Source organism: Procambarus clarkii, chromosome 15 (assembly GCF_040958095.1).
Source record: "Procambarus clarkii isolate CNS0578487 chromosome 15, FALCON_Pclarkii_2.0, whole genome shotgun sequence".
Classification (NCBI taxonomy): Eukaryota; Metazoa; Arthropoda; class Malacostraca; order Decapoda; family Cambaridae; genus Procambarus; species Procambarus clarkii.
The window spans coordinates 1,982,794-2,006,412 of NC_091164.1; the positions used below are offsets into that span (position 1 = coordinate 1,982,794).

Genomic DNA, 23,619 nt, shown 5'->3' on the forward strand with positions numbered 1-23,619 from the left:
TAGGAAGGGCCTCTGGCATGGATTGAATTGGGTGGAGCTTATCCATGTAGCTATCAACAGGTAGCCACCATAAGTAGCCCTCCCAAAAAGGAAAGTCATGTCATTTAATAAGAGCTGAATAGTCATGCAAATGACCATGCACACACAGGTATGCAAGTGTTTACTTGCATACTGTATACAAATTTCAAGTTTTTCTTGGAGGAGGTCTTCTGAATGTTGATGAATGAACCTTCTTCGGGTCTTTCTGGGGTGGATTGAGACGACTGCACTGACCTGGCAGGTATTGTACCTTGCATTGTTGCTGTGAGTGCATTGCTAAAGTAATAATGGGTTTTAGCTAGCATACCATATTAACAATAATAACAGGTAGAGAATTATAAGATGAATATAACTTCAAAATTCATTTGATTACAGAGTGTATCATCAGAAATACAAAGCTACAAGGGTCAGATTGAAAACACTCGTGACACAGCTGTGGATCTCATTAACCACGGAGTTCTGTTTCAAGCTCGAATACAACCTGAGCTAGTGCTCATAAATCAGAGGTGGGAAAATATCTACAGAACTGTTCAGGTAAGATTTTTAAAGTTAAGCATCAAGCAATTTCTACAGGGAAGGAGTATATGATTGCTATAGTTTTTAAGGGAATGATGTAAACCTTGTTTTTGAGCAACTAGTGATTTTAATTTCTAGATTTATTATTACACATGTTCTCCTTCCTATTAAATATTTAATGCTAGAGTTTTCAACTTTCAAGGCTTGTGTTTTTGACTGTACTGTACAAGTATATTGTATGCTTTTTTATTTTTTGTATTGTCAAGTTTAGTGATAAAAGTGGATTCAGAATATAATTTGTTTTCCAAAGTTATTCTTGCTCTATAATTAACTTCTCTGCTGCACGATTTATTTAGCTAATGTATGTTGCAGATGGTTAATTGTTTGACCAGTTTAGCAAAGAACCAGAAGCTGCTGCTATTGTCATTTTGTCAGTGTTTTGGTGCTGTGAGCCTGTGCATGATGCATGTGTTGCTTGGGAGGCTTTTGCACTTTGGATTCTTCTGTGAATGTGTTCTACCGTCTTTCTCAAGTACTTGCATTATGTAAACTTCCTCATTGAACTTATAAAAATATATAAGAAATAATTGCAGTTAGCAGGTTAGTAAGATCACTTAAATTTTCCTTTCATTTCCAAACATTTTCTCTAAATTATTCTGCAATATGAAAATCTAATAAAACTAATAACTTTCCACATGTTTCATCAGCATAATGTCTTTAGTCTCTCTACCAAGGAATTCATTTTTTGTTTGTTTGCTGATCTTATGTCACTCAGTCTACAGTATTTTCTTTCAATTTTGATGTCTGAAAGGATATTCTGTTTTTTGGGGATAATGTGGCTTCATGTGTGTAATTGAGTCTCCTATCCCCAGGTTTTATTGAAAATAATTTTGGACAATAACATTAAGCATTAGTTACAGAAATAAGCTTTGAAATTATGTAATTTGTCATTCACTTCTGTTAGAGTATGAGCAGCAAATTCAAACTTACCATATTTTCTGTTCAGTATTTTTGGCAATGCCCAACTGGTTTTCCAGAGTACTTCACCTTACGACACAAAGCTTTGGTCAGTAGCTATAGACTAATAGTATAAAACTTGAGGAATAGAACAATTCATTGCTTGTGCTAAGATAGATTTGTGGGCCTTGAATATGTGAGCTTTAAGACTACTGTTCTAGTGCATATAGTATGTGGAGTTTTACAGGTGAAATGTGACAAGGGGGGCTATTTGCTATCCTACTTATTCTTCACTATTCTTATTGTTACTTATCTAACAACCTTCTTTATGGCTCTATCAACACTACATTCGGTGTCTGGTCTGTTAACCTTACTGCTTCTGCTGGACTAGAATTTACGGCAGCAGCTTGATCTCGCCATACTTTTCCAAATGATGGTAGAAATTCAATCTTAGCAAGTCAGCAGAGTTCAGTATGTGATATTAATATAGGTGAGCAAGATCCACTGTATCTTTTCAGCATTGTCACCTGGATACACAAGACACAGGCATCTCTGTAGGTTTACCCTTAACCTCAGAGAGACAGGGATCACAATCAGCAGCAGTCCACATCAACACCAACTCTATTCTTTCTACCATCACTACTTTTGTTAATGAAACCACTATTACTACCAGTCTAACCCATGATTCTTCAAAACTTTCTCAGACTACTGGTATAAAACCATCAATTAGCCAGTTACAAGCTCCAGCTACTCAAGTTGATGAATCGAAGTCAATACACTTCACCTTACATGATGATCCCACTGCAATGGAAACAAACATAGATATGTGTGGGAAAAACATTGAAGAAGGAAATGCTATACTAAAGAGCACAGGTCTAGTTCGCAGTGCTATGACTACTTCTACTACTGTTACCACAACTACTGCAAAGGTGATGTCTTTGGAAAATGCTGGCTCCACAGAGGCAGTATCATCAGATAAATCTGATTTAAATACTGAAAATCTACAGCCTCATGCAATTGTGCAAGATGAGTATTCAACCAATGAGACAGAAGCAGCAGATGCTGGTGAATCATCCGAAATGTATTCTTCTGCTGACAGTAACATGTGGGGTGATTCTTCTCTTGTTGATAGTGTTGTGAAGGTTGAACCCAAAACACATCTCAAGTCCTAAAGACGATAACCATATTGTGACTTTTGTTACTAGCAGTGTTACCAAAATATCTGATTCTCCCTCTGTTGAACAAGTGGAAGACATTAATAATAAGTTAATTGATCAGTACTCATCTGATCAGAAGACACCAGAAGAATCCAAAAACTTAATCTTGAAAGATCAGCCAAAAACACTCAGTCTGGTTGAAGTTGAGGAAGTGAAAACAACAATATCTCACCTATCATTCAATATCCCTGGTACAACAACAGAAAGGAAAAGCCTTACTTCTGAACAGACTGACATGATTTCATGTGCTGTTGGTGAATCAGGTATTGAATTTTCATCAGTTGATATGTCTCCAGGTTCTGAGCTGCCTGGTAATTCAGGTGATACAGCATTTAATGATGCAACAATGAAAGATCGCAAAAGAAAGATAAATGAGAATGAAACTGATCTAGATAATTTTGATGAGCTTATTGCTGGTTTGAAAGAAGTAGCTGAAAAAGATATAGATTTAAGTGCAATAGACAGAAATCGAAGGAGTGCTAAAGAACTTGTTCTTAATGAGAATGGAGATGAGAGATTTTCCCTTCTTAAGATTAGGAGATGTGAGGATGATGATTTAGAATCCTTGGCATCAATTGATACTGATATGGCCCCTGCCTCAGAAGCAAGTAGAGATCTTGAAGGGACTTTTTCTGATCTTGAATCTGTATCAGAGAGCGTGTCTTCAAAAGGAGACAGTTTATTCTCTCCAACCACAGCTCAAGGCATTGGGTCCTTAGATTCTTCGAGGACAGAGGAAGTTCATACTGTTGAACTTCTCTCTCAACAGAGCCAGGTGGTATCTAGTGAGGCAGTCAGTCATACATACATTGAAACATCCAATCATTTATTTTCTCCATCCAAAAGTGAAGTAGATTCTAACATGGCTAGTCAGAGTCTAAGTGAAAATTCAAGTTATGTACAAGAAAATGGTGACAAAAATAATATTCATCCAATAAAACAAGATGAAACAAATAAATCAGAGCAAATTAGTCTTGAACTTTCAAGCTGTGCAGTGAGTTACGACCTACTGCCTGTCGAGAAACTGCAAGCTATGATTGCTGAACTTGAGGAGGTCATGAGTGGTGCAGAGTTAAGTGATACAGATGATGAAAATGAAAAGGCTGTTAAAGAAAGTGAAAGTATAAATTTACCTATAACAAGCGAATGTACATCATTTGAAGCTATAAACGCAGAGGATGAAGTTATAACTTCTGTTTCAGCTCAGATTATGCAAGATAAAGATAATGATTCCACTTCTACTTTTCCAAGTAAAATTTCCACAGATGAAATAAAGCACAAGTCTCTTCCTATTGAGTTCACAGTGCAAGAAGTTCATGTTGCTGGTGATATTGAATTTGCCAAAGCTAAACCTTCAGTTGAAAAAAGTGAATTTTCATCTGTTGAGAAGCCAAGAATTGTGGTTACAACCACTACTACAGTTCAAGAGGATACTGAAGAGAAAGTTCCAAATGTTTTACCTGTGGCCATAAATGAGCAAGAGCAAGCAGTCACCTCATCAGTGATAAGCCATAATTCTACAACAGTACAGAAGGTGTCAGTGCATAGTTCTCAGGTGGTCCATAGGATGACTCTTGTGACTTCCACTGAAGATCGTCTTCCGGAAGCAGAGGAAGCTGTATTGGTTACATTAATCTCCAGGCCCAGCTCAGTGGAGGCCCTGAACACTGATCCAGACTCCACACTGGAAAAAATAAAAGATGTGAAGGAGAATGTAGAAGAAGAAAAGCCATCCTCAACTGTATACAGCTCGGGTGATTCTTCAGAGGTTGAGGATTCTGAAGAGAAGGAGAAGCGACCAACAGTCGATGAGTGCTCAAACATCTACAAACCTTTGGAGAAGAAAGGGCCTGAAGAAATTAGAAAGGTAAGTTATATATGTAGAGCAGACACATCATGTTGTGTATAAGCTTTCAGGTGGTTTTATTTTATTTTAATCCTAACATGGTGGTCACATTATTCTCCAAAATCAGAATATCCTCTGGTGAAAGGGGGCCAGCATTTGGCCAAAATTGCTACTGCTTTATTACTTGTATTCTGCTGCCAAATCACTCTCATGTTTGGTTAATGTATTCAGTCTGCAATGTCCATTTGGATGGTGTAAGACCCTTCAACTCTGCTTTCAGGTAACATCAGCATGTGAGGTAGACAGCTCTTCAGTAGATTCTGTCACTAGGTCTTCTACAGGGTCTACATCAGTCTTTCCTACTGTCACATCTGTCTCTTCTGACCATATTAAAACATACAATTACCATATTGAAAGCCCCCAAAGTGTACAAACTGTTGGAAGTCTTGGATCATTAACTGATTCAGTGGCAACAGTAACTCATGTAGCAAGTGGACTGTCATCATCAATGTTAGATTTCTTTTCAAAACACAATGTTTTGATAGTAGACTCAAATGTCAAAGAAAATGAAACTCCTACCCAGCAAGCTATTGGGCCTTTAGGTGCTCATATAATGGAGATAGGTGTTAATGAAGGGGTTAATTTGTTGGGAACTATCAATTGTGAGGAAACTATTCAGTCACCCTCACTTATTTCTTGTCAAGGTTCAGAAATTTTACAGGACAGTAGTGCTATTGAACAACCAGTGGAAGAATTATTTGCATCAATGATTCCATATAGTTCTCCTACATTAGTAGGAACTTCAGATTTTGCTTCCTATGCAAGTACTTCTAATAGACAGCATATTTTATTTGAAAACATTCAGTTTAGCAGTGATACTGAAGATCAGAGCCCAATTTCTGCTGATAATAAAAGTCTTACATTGGAAAACCAACTATCTGCAGTGTCTGTCCAAAATAAACCTGTGCCCACTGAGACAACCATGGAAGGTGTTAATAAAGTATTAACAACAGAAATAAAAAATGATAAAAGTCATGTTGAAATAACTGGATCAGCGACTGAAGTTGTGATGATGCAAACTCCAAGAGATATGTGTAAAGTTAATGAAGGAGATATCACTATATCCAAAGAAGAAATAACTACTCAAAAGGAAGAATGTTTGACAAAACCAATTAGTATTGGAAATAGATCAGGTGGATCTGTTGTAACTGCACATCACTTGAAAGTTATTCATGCTGCCGATGTTGAGAGTGGTTCTGTTATTGATATCACCTACCAGGTGCACAACCCTGAGGAAAAGACACATGTGTCATTATCACCAAATATTAGTGCTAAGGCTCTTGATGTGAGGGAAAATAAATATGTAACCAATCAACTGGGTACAGGTTTATTTCCAACATCTCACACTTTTTCTAAAGAAAGTAGTATAGCTTGTACTAACCAGGAAGTCTTATCATCTCATAAAGAAGAAAGTGTTTTAACTGAATCTCAGTCTTTTGTGTTTGTCCCGCAGGTCATAAGAAACATTGAAACACCAGCAGAACCAGCTTCATATCAGGCTGCACAAGATGTTCCCATTATGTTAGGAGAGAATCTAGTGTTTACTACTGAAACAGCTACAGCTGACTGCACTGAAAAATCAGTTACTGACTCCTGTAATCAGTTAGGAACCTTAAATGGTAAAATATCAACTGCATGTATTGAAACGGACTTTACTGCAAGAGAGGTTGCAGCAACTTTTGATTCGCCAGGTTCAGCAACTGGCTTTTTTGCTTTTGAAAGAGAAGCATCAGTAATACTTCAGGATCAACCTACAGACAACAGAGTAACAATATCACATAAAGTACAACTGATTGATGATCAGGTTTGTGCAGAAACTCCACTTGCCAGTAGATATATGGAAGACAAGAATCGTAAAATTTCTACAGCATCGATAGAAATAGAGTTTGCTGCTGATGAAGTTGCGGGTATCTTTGAGATGTCTTCTCATCCTACCCAATCCTTTGCTGATGAAAGACAAATGTTTGTAGTGGCCTCTCATTCTTTTCCTAACCAAGCAGTAGCATCTGAAATTGTTCCTCTGACTGCTTCAGGTGATGAACATATTATAGCCGATAGAAAAATTTCTACTGCATCAAGAGAATATGTCTTTGCACCACAAGAAGTTGTATTAGGTATAACAACGCCATTACTGCAAGCAGAAGCATTCATTTTTCCCAAAGAAATGCCAGTTTCCTTGGAAAGAAATTTGGAAACTGGTATTGTTCTTACTGAGGTAGTTCCTTTAAGAGATTCAGGCTCTGATGCTGAGATAACAGGAAGGCACTGGGAAACAAATGCTCCTACATCTTCAGCTAATAACACTACAGCAACAAGTAAAACTGAAAGAAAGATTTCTTTGGCAACTAAAGATTTTGAAATACTGCCTCAAGAAATAACTGAAGATTTAGGAACAGAGGTAGACACACCAGTAACTGCATTTGCCATGTCACGAAGTGTATCGGAAAGAGTCATAGAAAGCTTGAAAGAAGCTATTCTTGTATCTCCAGAAACAATTCTTCAAAGTTCTCCATATCTAGATGAAAATCACACGATTCATGGAAAAGGAATTACTAGTTCAAATAAACACATTGAAGAAATTAATAGGAAAATATCAACAGCCTCGGTGGAAATGGAGTTTGCTCCATTTGAGATGTTGCTAGAGGAAGAGCAGACTCTTTGTACAGAAGGATTTGCTTACACAAGGGGAGTTATAGCAAGTACCAGTGAAAGTTATTCTGAGAGTGTTGTAATATCGACTGTCAAAACAGCCATTGATGGCACAATAACTGAAGAATTAATTTCATCTGAAGTAAACGGAGAACCTCCAGATAATGTGGACACATCAGAAATCTCAGAAGAAGGGCTACCATTAGGCTGTGAAGCTGCATTCATAGATCCTTCTGTAATTTCAGGCTATGAATTTAAGAGCCAGTCAGGTGAAGGGAGTGAATTTGAAGAAATAACAGCTGAAGATTTAGCCTTCATTCGGGGTGTAAAATCTGCTATTCCCACTGGCTACACATTTACAACAAATATTGCGGAAGATGATTGTTTGTCTGAAGCTCTTTCATATTTTGATATTGAAACCTCTGTAGATGTCCAAGATAGGTATGGTGTGGCAGTTACTGTCATTGGTACTCGCAGTGATCTCAATATTGCAGTTGAAGATACAGAAGAGAAACAAATTCCACTTGAGGAGGGAGGGCTGGAGGGGTTGAAGATAGAATCTTCATTTGGTTCTCTTTTAAAAAGTTCACATTATTCATCAAGGGGGACAAGTCTTGATAATTTGTTATCAGATAGAGAATATAAAGATACAAAGGAAGTCAGGCCAGATTTTTGTATACCTGATGATACAGTCAACAGGAGCACTTTCCTGACAGAAGTCGAGAGTTTTACAGACAAGGAATACTTAGAAAAAGCACTTCAAAAGTCTCATACAAGTCCTTTACACACAATAGATCAGACAGATGTTCAAGAATCTCAGGAGACAGATGTTCAAGAATCTCAGGAGACAGATGTTCAAGAATCTCAGGAGACAGATGTTCAAGAATCTCAGGAGACAGATGTTCAAGAATCTCAGGAGACAGGTGTTCAAGAATCTCAGGAGACAGATGTTCAAGAATCTCAGGAGACAGGTGTTCAAGAATCTCAGGAGAACTCTGATACTAACAAATCTGTATATAATACCACCGTGCCAAGTTCAGTTTGTGTTGAGAAAGTTGTCTCTGCTTCACACTCCTCTAAAGAGGATGAAGAGATAGTAACAAAATTGGACATTGAGAAGCCTTTTGAATTTATGAAATACTCAAGAAAAGTGCCTGTCAACTTGGACAAACTGAAGAACATCCCTGAAACAAATGTCAAAGACACAAAAGTTAAAGATAATAAAGGAGAAATATGGCATGAACTAAGACCGGAGAGTAAAACTAAACTACAGTATGCTCCATTTTCACCTCCAACAATTATATCTGGTTCCATTGCTAAAATGAAAGATGATAATCAGGACGAGACTAAGCTGAACCTTGCCAAAAAAATCCTTAACCAAGACACAGTGACCAAAGTTCAGTATACACCTAAATCTCAAGTAGTAACCAAAGTAGAAGATACCAATTTGAAATTAAAATCTGGTATTTCGATTACTAAATCATTGGAGGAAGAAGTAAAGTATGGAGTGGTTGTTCAACCTCAATGTGATGAGCATGTAAAGGATTTAACTATTCAACAGGTCAATAATTCACTTGAAGCAGTTACTGTAGTGCAAAAAGAAGTTCGTAAAGAACCAAAAGAATATTTAACAGAAAGAAAAACTCCAAGCAAATTACCAGCAAGTCCTATTCACTATGTTCCTTATGCTCCAATAGATTTGGATAAAAGTTTGCAAGAGCAAAAAGCCATAAAAAACCTGCAGTATGTGCCCTATGTGTCATCTGATAACTTGACAGAGATCCAGCAAGAAAAAGAAAATATAAGAAAAAAAGAAACTTCAACCAAAGAAATAATTGAGACGATAGAAACAGTAAGTACCCTTCATATACATGATGATATTAGCATATTGAAAGAGAGAGATTCAAGAATACATTATGTTCCTCATGCTCCATCAGACTTATTGAAGACAATTCCAGAAGAAAATGTAGCTGTTCAAAAAAAGATACTGCCAATGATTAGTCATATTGAGCATGAACAGCCAAACATTTGCTCAGCTCCTGTTAATGCTAAAGATGAAACAATTCCTCTACAGGATATTAAACCCAGGGAAGATTGCAAAAAAGAGGGTGGGCCTATAGTAACAAACAAACAATCTATTAAATCAGCAGAAATGAAGCCCTCAAAGGAAAGTTGCATTACAAAAGACGACAAGGAAGATAAGAAAAGTAAAATTCTTTATGTGCCTCACGTCCCAGTATCTGTAGCAACATCACCTGCTTTGCCACAAGAACATGGGAAGAAAAACCTTATTTTTATAGAAAGAGACTTAAGTTCTATAAAGGAAACTGATATTACATCAGATGATGAAAAAATAATGAGTGCACCTATTAAGAAAGTACAAATCGAAAACAAGAAAGTACAAGACGTCAAAATTCATTACATTCCTCATGTACCAATAGATCAACGAGTCCCCCAAGAGGCATTAAAGCCAGAGAATATTAGAACAAATGAGAGTGAACAAAAAACTAATGTTAAGGAAAGTGTCTCATATGTACAATCTAAGGATTTACAGAAGACAGTTGTAGGTATGCCTAAACATCAAACTTCAGACAAGAAGAGAAAGAGCATCATTGAAAAACAAGTACAAGTTCCAGTTTCTGAGAGCACAGATGCTGAAATGCCTGAGAAACAAAAGAAAGACTCCCAAAACATCCATTATGTACCATATGTAAGTGGTGGCTCAAAAATATCACCCTATGGAGCTCTACCTAAAGAAATTCATTATGTCCCTCACTCTCCTGCAGATCTTGAAAAATTAAAATTTGAGAAAACAAATGTTAAACCCTTTAACATCCCCTCAGGCATCATAACCTCCCCCTCCACTTCTAAACTTGATGCTGTGGTAGCAAGCTCTTCAGATATCTCAAAGAATCGTGTAAGTACAGCAGTATTCATTACATAACAAGAAAACTGTTGCATGGTGTTAAATTTTGTGGTGATAATAGTAAATTTGCTCGCTAATTAAAAGATCCAGTCATTGTCTTCATAGACTTTGGATGCAAGTTACAGGGAAGCTTCATACTTAGTAGACATTTAGAGTAATATTCGTTGTGATCATTGTAAGTTTGGTGCACTGTTTCTTGCTGAATTGACATAGTGAAATGTTGGTATATGCATAGCTCTGAATCATGTATACACTCATTCTAGTTATTAGTTGCCACCTTATTGTAAGAGAATTTATAAAGTGAGCTATAGCATATGTCTTAGAGGGCATTGATGGATCATAGTGTGTTTTGCAGTTACAGACTACAGGTTTGATGCATGGAGTGACTACACTGAGAAATTAATGTGTATGGACAATTTTTTTTTATTTAGAACTTATGATGCTTTGGGCAGATAAATTTATATTGACGTAAATACCATAATTGTAATGAATACGTTCCAACTTATTAATTACAGGACTGAGGAGGTAACATGGTATAAATAATATTTATATATAATATGGTTCTTATATATAAGGGCATATATAATTCATTGCCAAATTTTATTTAAGCAATTTTAAGGAACATACCATTAAATTTGATAACATCTTTAAAGTTATGCAAAAGAATGTATGCAACTTAATTTGTTTAATATAGCAGTGACATTTATGAATGAGTGACCAATGGAAGTTAAAAATCAGAAAAAAGTATCATGGAGATTCCCTTGAAAAGATCTCCCAGAAGTTTAACTTATTTAGCAAGAGAGACGAAATCTATTTTCTTTTACTGATAAAGAATTGCATCCATTATCCTCCCTGTCATTGCCAGTACCTTTGTTGGTCTTGGACACATTTCCACACCCAATACTGCTTATATTACAGTAGTAAAAAATTAATCAGTCCAGCACTGTCTTTCAGGTATTGTAATTTTCCACATATTTTTAGTAATATTTTCCATATCACCATATTCAATTACTCCCTAAATTATAGTCATATTGGGCACTGGTACCATGGATCATTTCATTCATCTCTGGATTGTAAATAAAAATAGTACTGTAGCTAGTCATTGAAGAGACAATCCAGAATGAGTGAAACAGTTGGGGCATGGGGTGGGGGGGAAGCTGGGTGCATCAAGTTTAACATACGAGTTTAAAGACAGAAATTGCTGGTCAAGATGTATTAAATGAGGTACTCAATACCAGGTGCTGTACCCACCTAGGAAAAAAATGCACTTTAGGCTCAAATGAAAGTCATTCATGAAAAATTATTTAAGAAAATTGGTTGAAATAGAGTGAGCACATGAAGCAAGTAGCTGAGAAACTGGTAGAATGTAAATCTGAAAGGATTCATTAGTTTAAACACAAGTGACCTGGAAAAATCAAAACAAGTGTTGGCATTAGGAATAAGGCAAGGAAGGAAATTACAAGTCAATGCAAATTACCTCAGAGTACAGCATACATTAGAAATCTGTAATAATTTGTGTAGCCTGGAAAACAAAATATCTAGAATAGAAAAAGACAATGTTGAGAAAAATGATAATTGTCAAAATCATTGGAATTGTTAGGAGCTAAACAACAGGAAGCATATAATTCATCTCAAAATAACTGGAAAATATGAAAATGCAAACTTTTCTAATTATTTTAACAGTATCAAGGAAATAGAAGAAATGCATGGGAAAACTAGAGAGATTAAGTAGGATAAAAATTGCTAAATGTTAATGGGTTATTTTTCCAAAGAAGTGAGAAAGGGAGGGAGTTATCAAGGGAAAGCTCCATGCCATTATGACTATATAGCACTTGGAAGGGGTCAGTATAAGGATTTGGGATGAGACAAGGGGAGGGGGGAAGGAATGGTGCCCAACCACGTGGACAGTCGGGGATTGAACGCCAACCTGCATGAAGCGAGACCGTTGCTCTACTGATAAAATTCTTTATCAGCCCAAGCGACTGGGCAAGAAGAGAGGGAGCTGTTGAAGAAACACTTTGGGTAGGCTAAGTCACTAATGATAGCGGAAATGAGGTTGAGAAGAATGCATTTTCTGGGAGGGGCCCCCCCCCCTTAGTAGCTTTCCTGCCCCGAAGTGCTGGTTATCCCATGTTTAAAGAAGAAGCACCAGGCCTCTGACACTTTCCCTGATCTACTGCATGCCAAGACTAGAAAATGGTTAGCTCTGTGAGAGGAAACAGAGCTTGGTGATCAGAAAACTACCCAAAACTGAGAATCATCCCCACCAGAAAGAATAAGAACAAGACAAGCCACTGCTTGAATGAAATTAGGGAATCAAAGGGAAAAATGCCAATAATTGTTACTACGATGTAAACACTCCAGTGCTGTTTTCATGATTATTTTTGTCAACAACATTGTGTGTGTGACCTAGCTTGTTACTTCACTCTTATTATTTCCTTCCACGGAGGTCACCTTGGATTTTGTCCTGCCCCACCAGAATTGCCTGCTTTGATGGGTTCTTGTTCCTCTTCTACAAGCTGGCTCCTCTTGAGTCACCTCACTTTTGGATAGTGCACAGAACTACTACTATACTGCAAAACATGTACAGTAGATGTGAAGTAGAGCTTTTTTTATAAGTTAGCTGTGTATTATCTGCACATTGCAATTGGACTTGATCCTGCTCCTTATGTGTATCCTCTACACTTTTGCAGAGAATGCACTTGGATTGTGTCAGTGATTGTTCTTATCCAGGGCAATTTGGGCATTTTCCTGCCAGGGGTTTATGGTCAGTGTTCAGGTTTTTTTCAGTTGAGATGCTTCTGTCGTGCTTGGCATGCCTGCCTGCCTAGAGTCTACATGATGGTTTGGGAAAATAGTAACCCTCAACCCTGTGAGATATTTTTAGGCAAGTCCTTAAGACGTCCTTGTCTGACTCCAAGCATGACGGTTTTCAGCTTTTCAGATTGTCATGTTGCAGTTGTGATAGCTGGTGGTCATTCCTTTAGCCATTGTCCATCCTCAGATCTCGGTACTTGTCCTTTACTTAGGACATCCTTATCTAGCAGTCTCCTATTTGCCTCTAGTCATTTTGACCCCATGTTGGTGATTCTCACTGTTGTGGCACCTATTAGCAGTACATGCTGTTGCTTCCCTGCCATTCTGTGTATAGAACACTTTTAACTAAAAAAAAAAAATTCTCAACTGAGGTGGCTTTTTACTGGCTTCTCTTGGGCAAAGTTTCTGACAGCTTCATCTGCCGTTTCTTGCTCGGCCTTCAGGCTGCCAGTTTGTCCAGCTTCACTTCTATGGGATTTTAGGATTTTGTGTTCTCTTGGGTCTGAGATTGTGGGGCGTGACCTCAGGAGTTGACCCCCTCTGCAAGGTCTTGATATGGCTATAGAACCAACTTTCTCTTTCATTCCCCCTAGAACCCGTTGCTTCATACCTTCCAGATTCTTTACGAAATCCTGTGTGCTGTTGGTCACAAGGCTTCCTGGGGTTTCACGCAGTCTTCTTCAAACCCGCCAGTGTCTTGTTTGACAATGGTTGTTCCTGGGATTTGGGTGTTTTCCATATTCTCTATTTCTTTCTGGTTCCTGGTCTTTGGGGGGGATTTTGTAGGTTCCATCCCCATTCCCTCTGCATCTGCAGGAGAGGGTCTCTGGGTCCTGGGGGTTGCTTTAGATGGTTCTTGGCTATTTTATGTCATATTGGGAGTTTATTTGGGTAAAATATAGACCCTTATGTTTGTGAGGGTTCTTCAGCTTCACCTTGTGTTTCTGTTCTGGCATCTACGAGTCCTTTTCACATGCTCACACATTTCTGTTGATTTTCAGTTAAAAGTTGTTCCAGAGGTGTGTGGTGGCTGCCACTACCTTAGTGCACATACAGTAGTAATGTGTTAACACTAAAAATAGGTGTGGGGTTTCTTCACCCACCAACTTTGACCTATAGTCCTTTGGTTTGTTGCTCTGTCCGTGTATGCTTTCATATTCTCAGTTCCTGTTGTATTCCTGGCTCATGCTGGCTCTTCTTGGGCTCTTCATGTGCCTGGATCTGCCTGGGTTGTTTGTGTGCCTGTTAGGTCTCTGGCTCCTTTTCCCAGTTTCTCTCTTCTTTCCTGTAGGCATTTTGGATCAGTACATGCAGCTTGTTAGTGATGTGGCCGACTGGTCAGTACCAGTCTTGTTTGTCTCAAGGTTCATTCTTTACTTCAGGGAGTTGCTTGTTTTGTTTCAGCTATCTATTCTATTTTACCAGTTTTGGGGTGGTCAGGTGCCCTTTAGATTGTAGAAAGAGTGAGATTCTGGTCCAGGGGCTTGATTCATCAAGCAGTTATGCAAGTACAGTACTTATGAACCTGTACATCTTTTCTCAATCTTTGTTGGCTTTGTTTACAATTATTAAACAGTTTATCAGCTCTGAAGGACTAAAAGGCTGTTAATAACAATAATAACAATGATTGGGAAGTTTTGATGCTCATAAACTGTTTAATAAATGTAAACAAAGCTTCCAAAGTTTGAGGAAAGATGTACGTCTGTGTGGGTACGGTATTTGCATAAATGCTTGTTGAATTCTGGCTCAGGTTCCCAGTAGATCAGCATGAGTCTGAGGCCAAGTGTGATTGTAAGACTTGGCTATATGAGCATTTAAGCTTGGGAATCTACTAAGGGTTAACCATTGAATGGGTATTTTGTTACATTTAGCACTTGAAATCTTCATCATTCTTTCACCGTAAATTGTCTTTCATTCTGTTTTAATTCCCTTTACAGCAGTTTGATTTTTTTGCACTACGTGTCATCTTTTGCACATTATAAGGCAATTTTTTTTTTTTGTGCAGTTTTTTTCTCAGCACATTAAATTGTAATTTGTTATCCTCGGCTAATAATAAATAATCTTACCTGTTTCTTACATTACGTCTGCTTTTAATTTAAGCTTCTCATTTTAATATGCCTTTTCATGCTAATAAGATTTGCATGTTCTGTTATGCATTGGTAACCCATGTCTAATATCTGGCTGAATGCACCTAAACTATTACAGAATGATATTCTCTAGCCTTAAAATTAATCTTTAGATCAAATTAAAAATACTGAATTTACATTTTCAGAGATCAATTAGAATTACATTTATTTGGTTTGCCATTGGTGGGTATCAAAATTTAATTCAACAGTGAGATTTGCAAATCTTTTATCCAGATGTGTTTTTCCTTACATCTTGGAACTCCATTCCTTCAGGAACAGTGTGTGTGGAGATGTATAATTTTTCTTTCAAAAGTAATGCACTGTAGACTGGATAACTCTACCTCTGCACTGGCTTCTTGTACATGTGACTGTAATTAATAACATGAATGATGTCAAAATGATATCACAGGTTTGCCTAGTGCTAGTCAACAAACCATTCTAGTGCCTCATTTAATACATAAATTAATTGTTACAATGAATATATATTGTCACCAGATCTATAGGCTATTTAACAAACTCATGTAATTTAAGAAAATGTGTTTGTGCTGGTTGCCAAGGCAAGTAATAACTTAATTGAAATTAAAATCTTACTAATTCTTTTACGGCATAATTCCCATTTTGGCCTCATACATTTTTGGGTATACTGTATATAGCCCAAATATATATACTGTATATATTTGGGCTAAAAAAAAAATCTGTGGGGAGCCCCTTTGGTTCCTTGGAGCTATAGGACTGATATGCGATATATTAGTCTGGGTCATCAGTCAATTGAAGTTCAGTCTACCGGGGACCACGAGCCAGAACCTGGCCCACTCAGAACAGGCAAGGGGAGCAGTGGCCTATGGAAACCTTGTACTTGGGGGTCATTCCATGTCTGCCATCGACTGGAGTTAGCACCCAGAAAGTTAAGTATAACAAAACAGTCCCCCACATGATAAGAAAATTGCAACCGAAGACCGAACAGAGGCAGAACTCCCCCAACCTAAAAAAAACAAGCAAACGTCACACCCTGCCACTGGGCCGCTTGCCCGCGAAGCCCTCCCCTTCCTGGGAGGGAGAGGGGCCTCTGGACCCTCCCGTGCCAGCTACTCAACACCTCCAGTTCATTGGCAGATGCGATCTGGGGTGGTCGTCGACTCTGGCCTCAGATTCTTGGCAGTTGTGTACCTTTGTGGTGTATTCACCTAGTTGTGCTTGCGGGAATTGAGATCTGCTCTTTTGGCCCACTTCTCAACTGTCAATCCATCAACTTTTACTCACTTACTCACTCACTCACTCACTCACTCACTCACTCACTCACACTCTCTCTCTCTCACACATACACACAGTTGAGAGGCGGGACCAAAGAGCCAAAGCTCAACCTCCGTAAGCACAAATAGGTGAGTAAACACACACAGAAGCAGCCCGTAACAGCTGTCTAACTCCTAGGTACCTATTTACTGCTAAGTAACAGGGCATCACGATAAAAGAAACTGCCCACTTGTTTCTGCCATCACCCGGGATCGAACCCGGATCCTGGGATTACGAATTCCAAGCGCTGTCCACTCAGCCACTGGCACCTGTAATATAATAGCCTCTTGTGTTCTGTTGTGTGTGGTGCAGTAGCCAGGAGAAACTTTTGGGTACTGCGGCTGCATGAGCTTAGGGCTATCTTTCCTAAGCGCCCTGTAAGTACTACCCTTCTCTTCCATAGAGCTTTTGGGAACTGCTTCCATAGGGTTCGTTGCTGCTGGGTAATTACCCTGCCCTTGTGGTCAGCTGGGGTTTTCATGGCCTTTGTTTGGACTTGGGTAGGAAGTGGTATCGTTTGCTGTTACTGCGCAGGTTGTCTACCTACATGGCGGCCAGTTTTGTTCCTTCTGAGGGCATTGTTCTTTTGCGTTTTTTTTATTTTAATTTTGTTTTCCTTGCCTGGGGAGGAGGGGGTCTGCCTTGTTTGGCTATTGGTTTCCACTAATGTTATTTTGGTGGCCCTCTTCTAGGCCCCGTGATTGCACATGTTGCAGATGTTCAGCTTTAGCAGTTTTCCCTTGTTAGTTTGGGCCTAACTGGTTTTGCAGTACCTTGCCTGGGCTTTCTGTAGTAGTCATCATGCAGGCCCTGGAAATCCCAATTGGGGTCTTTTGACCGGTGGATGCATCTTCTGAATTCCAACTTGCTTTGTGCAAATTTGAAGGTTGCTCTGTGCCCTTGTCTCAGGGTGAGTCACCTGTTTTGCCTCCGTCATGCTGCCTGCTGGGTCAATGACACCTTTGACCCAGAGTCTTGCAAGTCCTGTTCTCTGCTCGTACTCCAATTTACCCATTCTCTTGACACCGAGGTTTGGGTACAGGCAGCGTTGGCGTTGCATGCCAGGTTTAGGTTGCTGCAATTCACTAGGTTGGTTGCTTACCAGGAAGCCCGAGGCTGCCCTGTTTCGGTTATTGGGACCCGAACTTATGCGGGGGGGGGGGGGCTTTAGTCGCTTCGACTTTGGTGCTGTCCACGCTTCCAAGTCCTTCCCCGGTTGGGGTCGTTTGCCCTGTTCCTCCTGCCAAGGCTTCTGGGTCTTACCAGCGTACCTCCTCCTTCTCTGCCTTTCCCCCTGGACTCTGCTTTTTCTTCAGGGGTAGAGTGTAGGGGATAGCTCTGCCCTGGGGCCTGGTTTGGAGGCTCCTGGGGCTGGGGAGGAGTTGACCTGGGGAGCCTGGGCCCCCCTTTGATCCCACTTGGGTTTTGGTAACCTTTTTGCGGGGCTTGTTGTTGCAGGGAGAGGGATTTTCATACCCTCCTTCCCTGTATAGTATGATTTGGTGTCGGCTCCTCCAGCACGGTGCGGGTGTTTGGCTGTCACTTCAGAGAGTTTGGGTTGCTGGGGGAGCAGGGAGAGGGATTTTCATACCCTCCTTCCCTGTATGAGTATGATTTGGTGTTGGCTCCTCCAGCACGGTGTGGGTGTTTGGCTGTCACTTCAGAGAGTTTGGGTTGCTGGGGTTCCACGAACCGGCTCCATTTGGACTACTCTCCGGTGGTTCATTGTCTGAACTTTTTGGGTTCTCTTTGGTCCTTGGCTCTTTGGGGCTGGTTGCTTCGAGTGACTCGTCTGCTGGATTCTTGGGGTTTGACTCTCCGTGCAGTTCATATCCAAGGAGTGTCCAACGTCCTGGTGGATAGCCTGTCTTGGTTCATTCCCATCTCCTAAATGGATGGCTGATGCCGACTGCTTCAGTTGGCTCAGCCGGACATACGGGCCCCCGGAGGTGCACATTTTCACAGTGGCGTGGTCTCGAAGTCTCTCGATATATGTGGTGCCCTACCACCGACTGCGAAGCTGTTGCGGTGGACACCTTTCGGCAAGACTGGTCGAGGTGATGGTTACCTGTACCTCTTCCACTCGGTCCAACAGTTGTTTCGGGTCCTGACTCGTTTGGAGACTTACCAGGGGAAAGTAGTCCTGTTGGCCCCTTGGTGGATGGCCCAACTTTGGTTTCAGGTGCTGCTTGCTCATTGTCCAAACCTGAGATGTTTTGTCTTCTCCGCTCTTCACATCTGGTCTTTTTGACGCTGGTTTATCACCATTTGTATGGTGATCAGGTGGCTTCATTGATGGTGTCCCACCTGAGAGCTTCATCTTGGCGACAGTATGAAGTTTCCTAGCATTCTTTTCGCCATTTTCTCTCTCTTCGTAAGTTGTCCTCTATTTCTGATCGGGTTGTCTTGTCCTTTCTTTCTTGGCTTTTTCAGGACCATCATTTGATGCCTAATACTGTCACCTCGTATCGTGTGGGGCTGGCGGAGCCACTCCAGTTTGCGTTCGGGGGGAATGTTACTTCTGTCCCATTCCCTAAGATTTCTCATGCTTTGTTTCACCTCTAGCCTGCTCATGCACCACCTTAGCTGTCTTGGTCCTTGGACATGGTGCTCTCCTATCTCTTTGTTCTCCTTGGTTCATAGTGGCCCCGTCTGTTCAAGATTTTTCCAAGGTTCTCTTTCTGTTAGTATTGGCCTCTGGGCGGTCGGGTTGGTGAGTTTCATGCTCTCCTCCAGTGCAGGAGGTTTCTGCTCTTTTGGTCCTATTAATCAGTTTGTTCAGTTGCAGTTTTCTCCTCCCTTTCAGGTGGAGAACGAAACGGCTGCTTTCCAAAGGGGTCCGTGGGTCATTGATGCTTGGTAGGTCAGGCCGGAGGTGCATCATGAGTTGTGTCCGGTTGCGACTCTCCGCCATTATCTGCGCACTTCGGCTTCAGTGGCTGGGGATGTGCTTAAGGTTGATCTGGTTTCTCTCGTTCCCTGTTCCAGGGCTTTGGTCTCCCAGGTCTTTTGCAGGGCTACTAAGTCTAGTCAGCCTTCGGTCTATCCTCGTGCCCATGGTGTTAGGAAGTTTGCTGCTTTAACTGCCGTGTTTGGCAACATGTCTTAGGCTGATATTCGGGAGCGGGGATTTTAGAGGTCAAACAGGGTCCTGGCCACTTGTTATTTGGTTAACATTCCTGCTCCTAGGCATTTCTGTGTTGCTTTGGGTCGCAGGTTACAGCTAGTTGTCTCGACTTCGTGTTGAGAAGTTTGTGGCTACCGCCTCCCAGGTAAGACCCTCTTTTTTCCTTATCTTTGGTTATGTAGCTCCAGGGAGTTGTAGGGGCTTCTCACAGAAAACCAGCGTTGAATGTAATAAAACGCATTTTCTGGGCGAGCCTTGGAGGCTCCTTGGCAACCCTCCCTCCCTCTGGTCGGCAGAATTTTGCGTTGTTTGATACTTAGCTTTCGAACTAGATGACCGAGTAGCCGGCGCGGGGAGGTCCGGGGCTCCCCCTTTCCCCTCTCTGGGAGTGGAGGGCTGTGCGGATGAGCGGCGCAGCAGTGGAGTGTGATGTTTGCTTGTTTCCTTCGGATTGGAGGGAGTTCTATCTCTCTGTTCAGTTTTTAGTTGTTAGTTTCTTACCATGTGGTGTTTTTGTTATGCTTATCTTTCTGGGTACCTAACCCTGGTCAATGGCAGATAAGGTCCTCTGTTCCAAGGCTCATTGTATCAGGTTGTCTACAGTGTCTTAATATCTAGCCAATTTGAAGTTTATTCTTGAGCTCATAATATCGTGAGCTGATACCTAGGCAAGGTATTCATTATCTGGTCCGTGTTCCTGGTCCCCTTTTAGCTTTTGTTGCTCTGGGTTAGGTTTCTTGTCTTAGTATCTCTGCTGGGGGGTTTGATTTTTGCTTTACTCTTAGTCTGGTGTGTCCTCCTCTTCTTTATCTGTGGTTAGTTAGCTACAAGCGAGCCACTATTCGGGCCCCCTCAAGGAAACCAGTAGTGAATGTTATGAAACATCTCTTTCTGGCAAAGGGTTTGAGTGGCTCCCAGGACCCTCCACTCCTGACCAAGTACTGTATGTTATTTTGGGCTGCTTCTACTCATGACCAGGGGTTGTTGACAAGGGGAGCTGGCAGCTCCCATGTTCCTGCTTCTATGGGGTGTATGAACTAACTACCAGGTGGATCATTTGCCGAGTCATTTGCTGCATTATTTGTTTACTTCCTGTAAACCTTATAGTTTTCTGTTTTGCTTTGCTTACTTTTTGGGGGGAATCATTGAAGGAGCATCGATTCTTCAGTGAGGATGATCATGAATCCCCGGCTCTCTCCACCTCTGTGAGAGGGGAGGGGGGCCAGATTTTAGACTGTGCTTCCCAGTAGGCTTTTAAGGATTTATAAGGGCTAACATGACTTACAGGTGTACTTACCTAGTTGTGTTTGCAGGGGTTGAGCTCTGGCTCTTTGGTCAAGAGTGGAACAATGTCAGTGTTGCTAGTTACAGGGAGACACTGAAGCCCCAAAAAGTGGCATTTCATTACATAAAACACTGGTTGCATTCTTAAAAGTTGTTAGTTTGTTGGTTCAAATGATTGAAGCCTTGTTTTAAAAAAATGGTACCTGCAAATGGTACAAAAATTCACTCTTGACTGTGTGAAATATATTGAGAGATGTATAAAATTGCCAAAGGTGTGTTGTATTGTTTTATTGCACAAGGATTTGAATAACATTATTTGCTGTATTAAATTAAATTAATGAGTTAAACAAAAAATTAACTTTTTTAAAAGACTTGAAGTTGTATTCTGAAGCCACTTTTTGAAAACTTTGATATAAGAAAAACTAAGGTTGTATTTTGTAACACGGCAGAGATAAATGTTCTTAATGTTTTTATTCGTGAAGCCAGAGTAAAAATTAATTTTAACTTGATCATGATACTTTATATAGGAAATCAATTTTAATTAAAAGTATTTTTGTTAATATAAGTGTTAATTCAGGACAAAGTAGTTCATGTTAATTTTGTCATAGTATATTATTTTTATATTACTATTTTCTGAAAATGGTTGGCAAGTAACCTATTAAAAATTATCTTTTATATCTTTTATTTTGGGTATGATTTTTTCTTGCGGGATATATCATGAGATGTACATTCATACAACATTGTGAGTTTCAGCAGTATAAATTACCTATACTGTATTGTACATGTTACAGGTCAAATCTGGGGATTTTGAAGATACATTGAGCAATGTTTCCCAAAATGAAGATGATGACATGTCTAGCTTTGGTATAGGCCCTGAGTTGTCAGACACAGAAGCTAGTAATCACTGAAAGCTTTGAGAATATGTATAAACTAGAGCCAGAAGATGTAAACGTCAGGGAAATAGGAAAGGAGAGAGAGTTTGGTAGCAATTCAACAGATTTTGATGTTGGTATGAAAAAGAGGAAAAGATTTGCCAAGTTTTATGGAGAAGCTGACAGTGAAGTTCTTTATGAGATATCCAAGAAAACAGAACAGCCTATACTAGAGAAATCATTACCAGTTGAAATACCCCTTAACCCACAGTCAAGACCCAAAAAAGTAAAAGGTGCTTCAGTTATAACAGCAGATAGTTTAGGAAAGGCATTGTACAGAAAAGGCTTAACTACACATGCAGCCGATGAAGAAACATGGGAATTAAGTAGCTCCTCAAGTATATCAAGAAGCAGTAGGGGGTCATCTTCAGGAAGGCTCCATTGATTTTGGATCTGAAACTCGTGGTGCTATTTCAGGAGACTGGGATGATGCTCCTTTACCTGCAGACTTTAGTTCACAAAATCTTATTACAGATGATAAGCAGAGCAAATCTCAAGAGCAGGATGTGTTGCGATTCAGTTTTGTTAGCTGTAGTAGCATTGAAACTGACAAGGATGAAGTTTTCACTGGTGGGGTTGATATAGAGAGCTATGAAGAAGCGAGAGCACAAGTTGCAGAAATTGATTCATCATCTTCAGATGAAAGTGATGATATACAAGAACATTCAAAAGTTAGAATATCTGCTGCTACTATATATGAGCATGCTGTTATTCAAGCACTGGAAGGATCTCTAGGGAAGGTCAGTGAAAAGAGGAGCACTCATATGGAAGACTTTGGATCTAGTGAGGCTGTTATGACAGATTGTACAGTAGGCCAGCATAAGGTTAAAAAGGAACAAAGAAATTGTGAAAAAATAGAAACCCTGGCGACTGACAATACATTATTATCTAAAGATATTGCAGAGCCATCTGATTTAATTATTAGCACAAACCTATTATCAAACAAGGAGCATAGGGAGAGCATGAAAAATGAGTGTGAGGAAGTAGTGCCTGATGTAGCTTTTCATCAGTTTACAAAGGAAGAGCTTATGGAAGTAGTTCCCGAGTTAATATTTGTAACACAGTGCACAGAAGAATCCAGTGTATTACTAAAGACAATTGACTGAGAGGAAAATCACATGCGAATCACCAATGGAAGAAATAAGCGAGATGGTTGTAGAGGTAGTTGCCTCAAAGCAGTTTCCAGAAGAGGAGAATGTAGAGACCAGACCCAAAATGATGTGCACAGGTTTGACTCTAGGTTATATAGAACCACTTGATAGTGTTAACTATTCAAAGTCAGAGCTATGAAGCTGATAATGAAGGAAAAGTAATTAAAGAGATGATGTATGAGAGAACATATCCTGAAGAAGAAATTACTTTGAGGACTGTAAACAAAGCATTAAAGAAATCAATAGATGCAAAATTAGAAGTTGGACATCCTTCTATTGAACCACAGTACAGTGCCAGTATTAGAGAGGAAATGGAAGGTTTTGAGACAACTATGGAAAGCCCCTCAAGTCCGTCTATCAGTATTAATCTTGTATCAGTCGAAGTGGAAAAGGAAACTTCAGAAATGGCAAGATTGTCTGAAGTATTAACGTCTGAATGTGTAGAGTACAAAATTGTTGAGAAGAATAAAGTACGCACGTGCAGAGATAATGAAGAGATTTAATTATTCACAAGAGTCATCTGTCAGGTTAAATAAAAAACCAGTACAAAGCAAGTTTACTTATGAATTGGTGCCATTTCCTGAAAAAGCTGAAGATGAACATATGGAGAAGATTTCAGAGAAAGAAAATTGGATGTTTGAAATGAATGTTGAGAAAGATGCCACAAAAGAAGATGATTGTA

General features: G+C 39.8%; 1 protein-coding gene across 1 annotated transcript in view; it reads left to right on the plus strand.

The window, feature by feature from the left end:
- Window positions 1-23,619, plus strand: part of LOC123759134 (dystrophin) — a 379,967-nt gene that overhangs the window by 104,357 nt on the left and 251,991 nt on the right. The window contains 3 exon segments of the mRNA XM_069324819.1: window positions 415-573; window positions 2,217-2,593; window positions 2,679-4,596. Coding sequence (XP_069180920.1) covers window positions 415-573; window positions 2,217-2,593; window positions 2,679-4,596 — 2,454 coding nt within the window.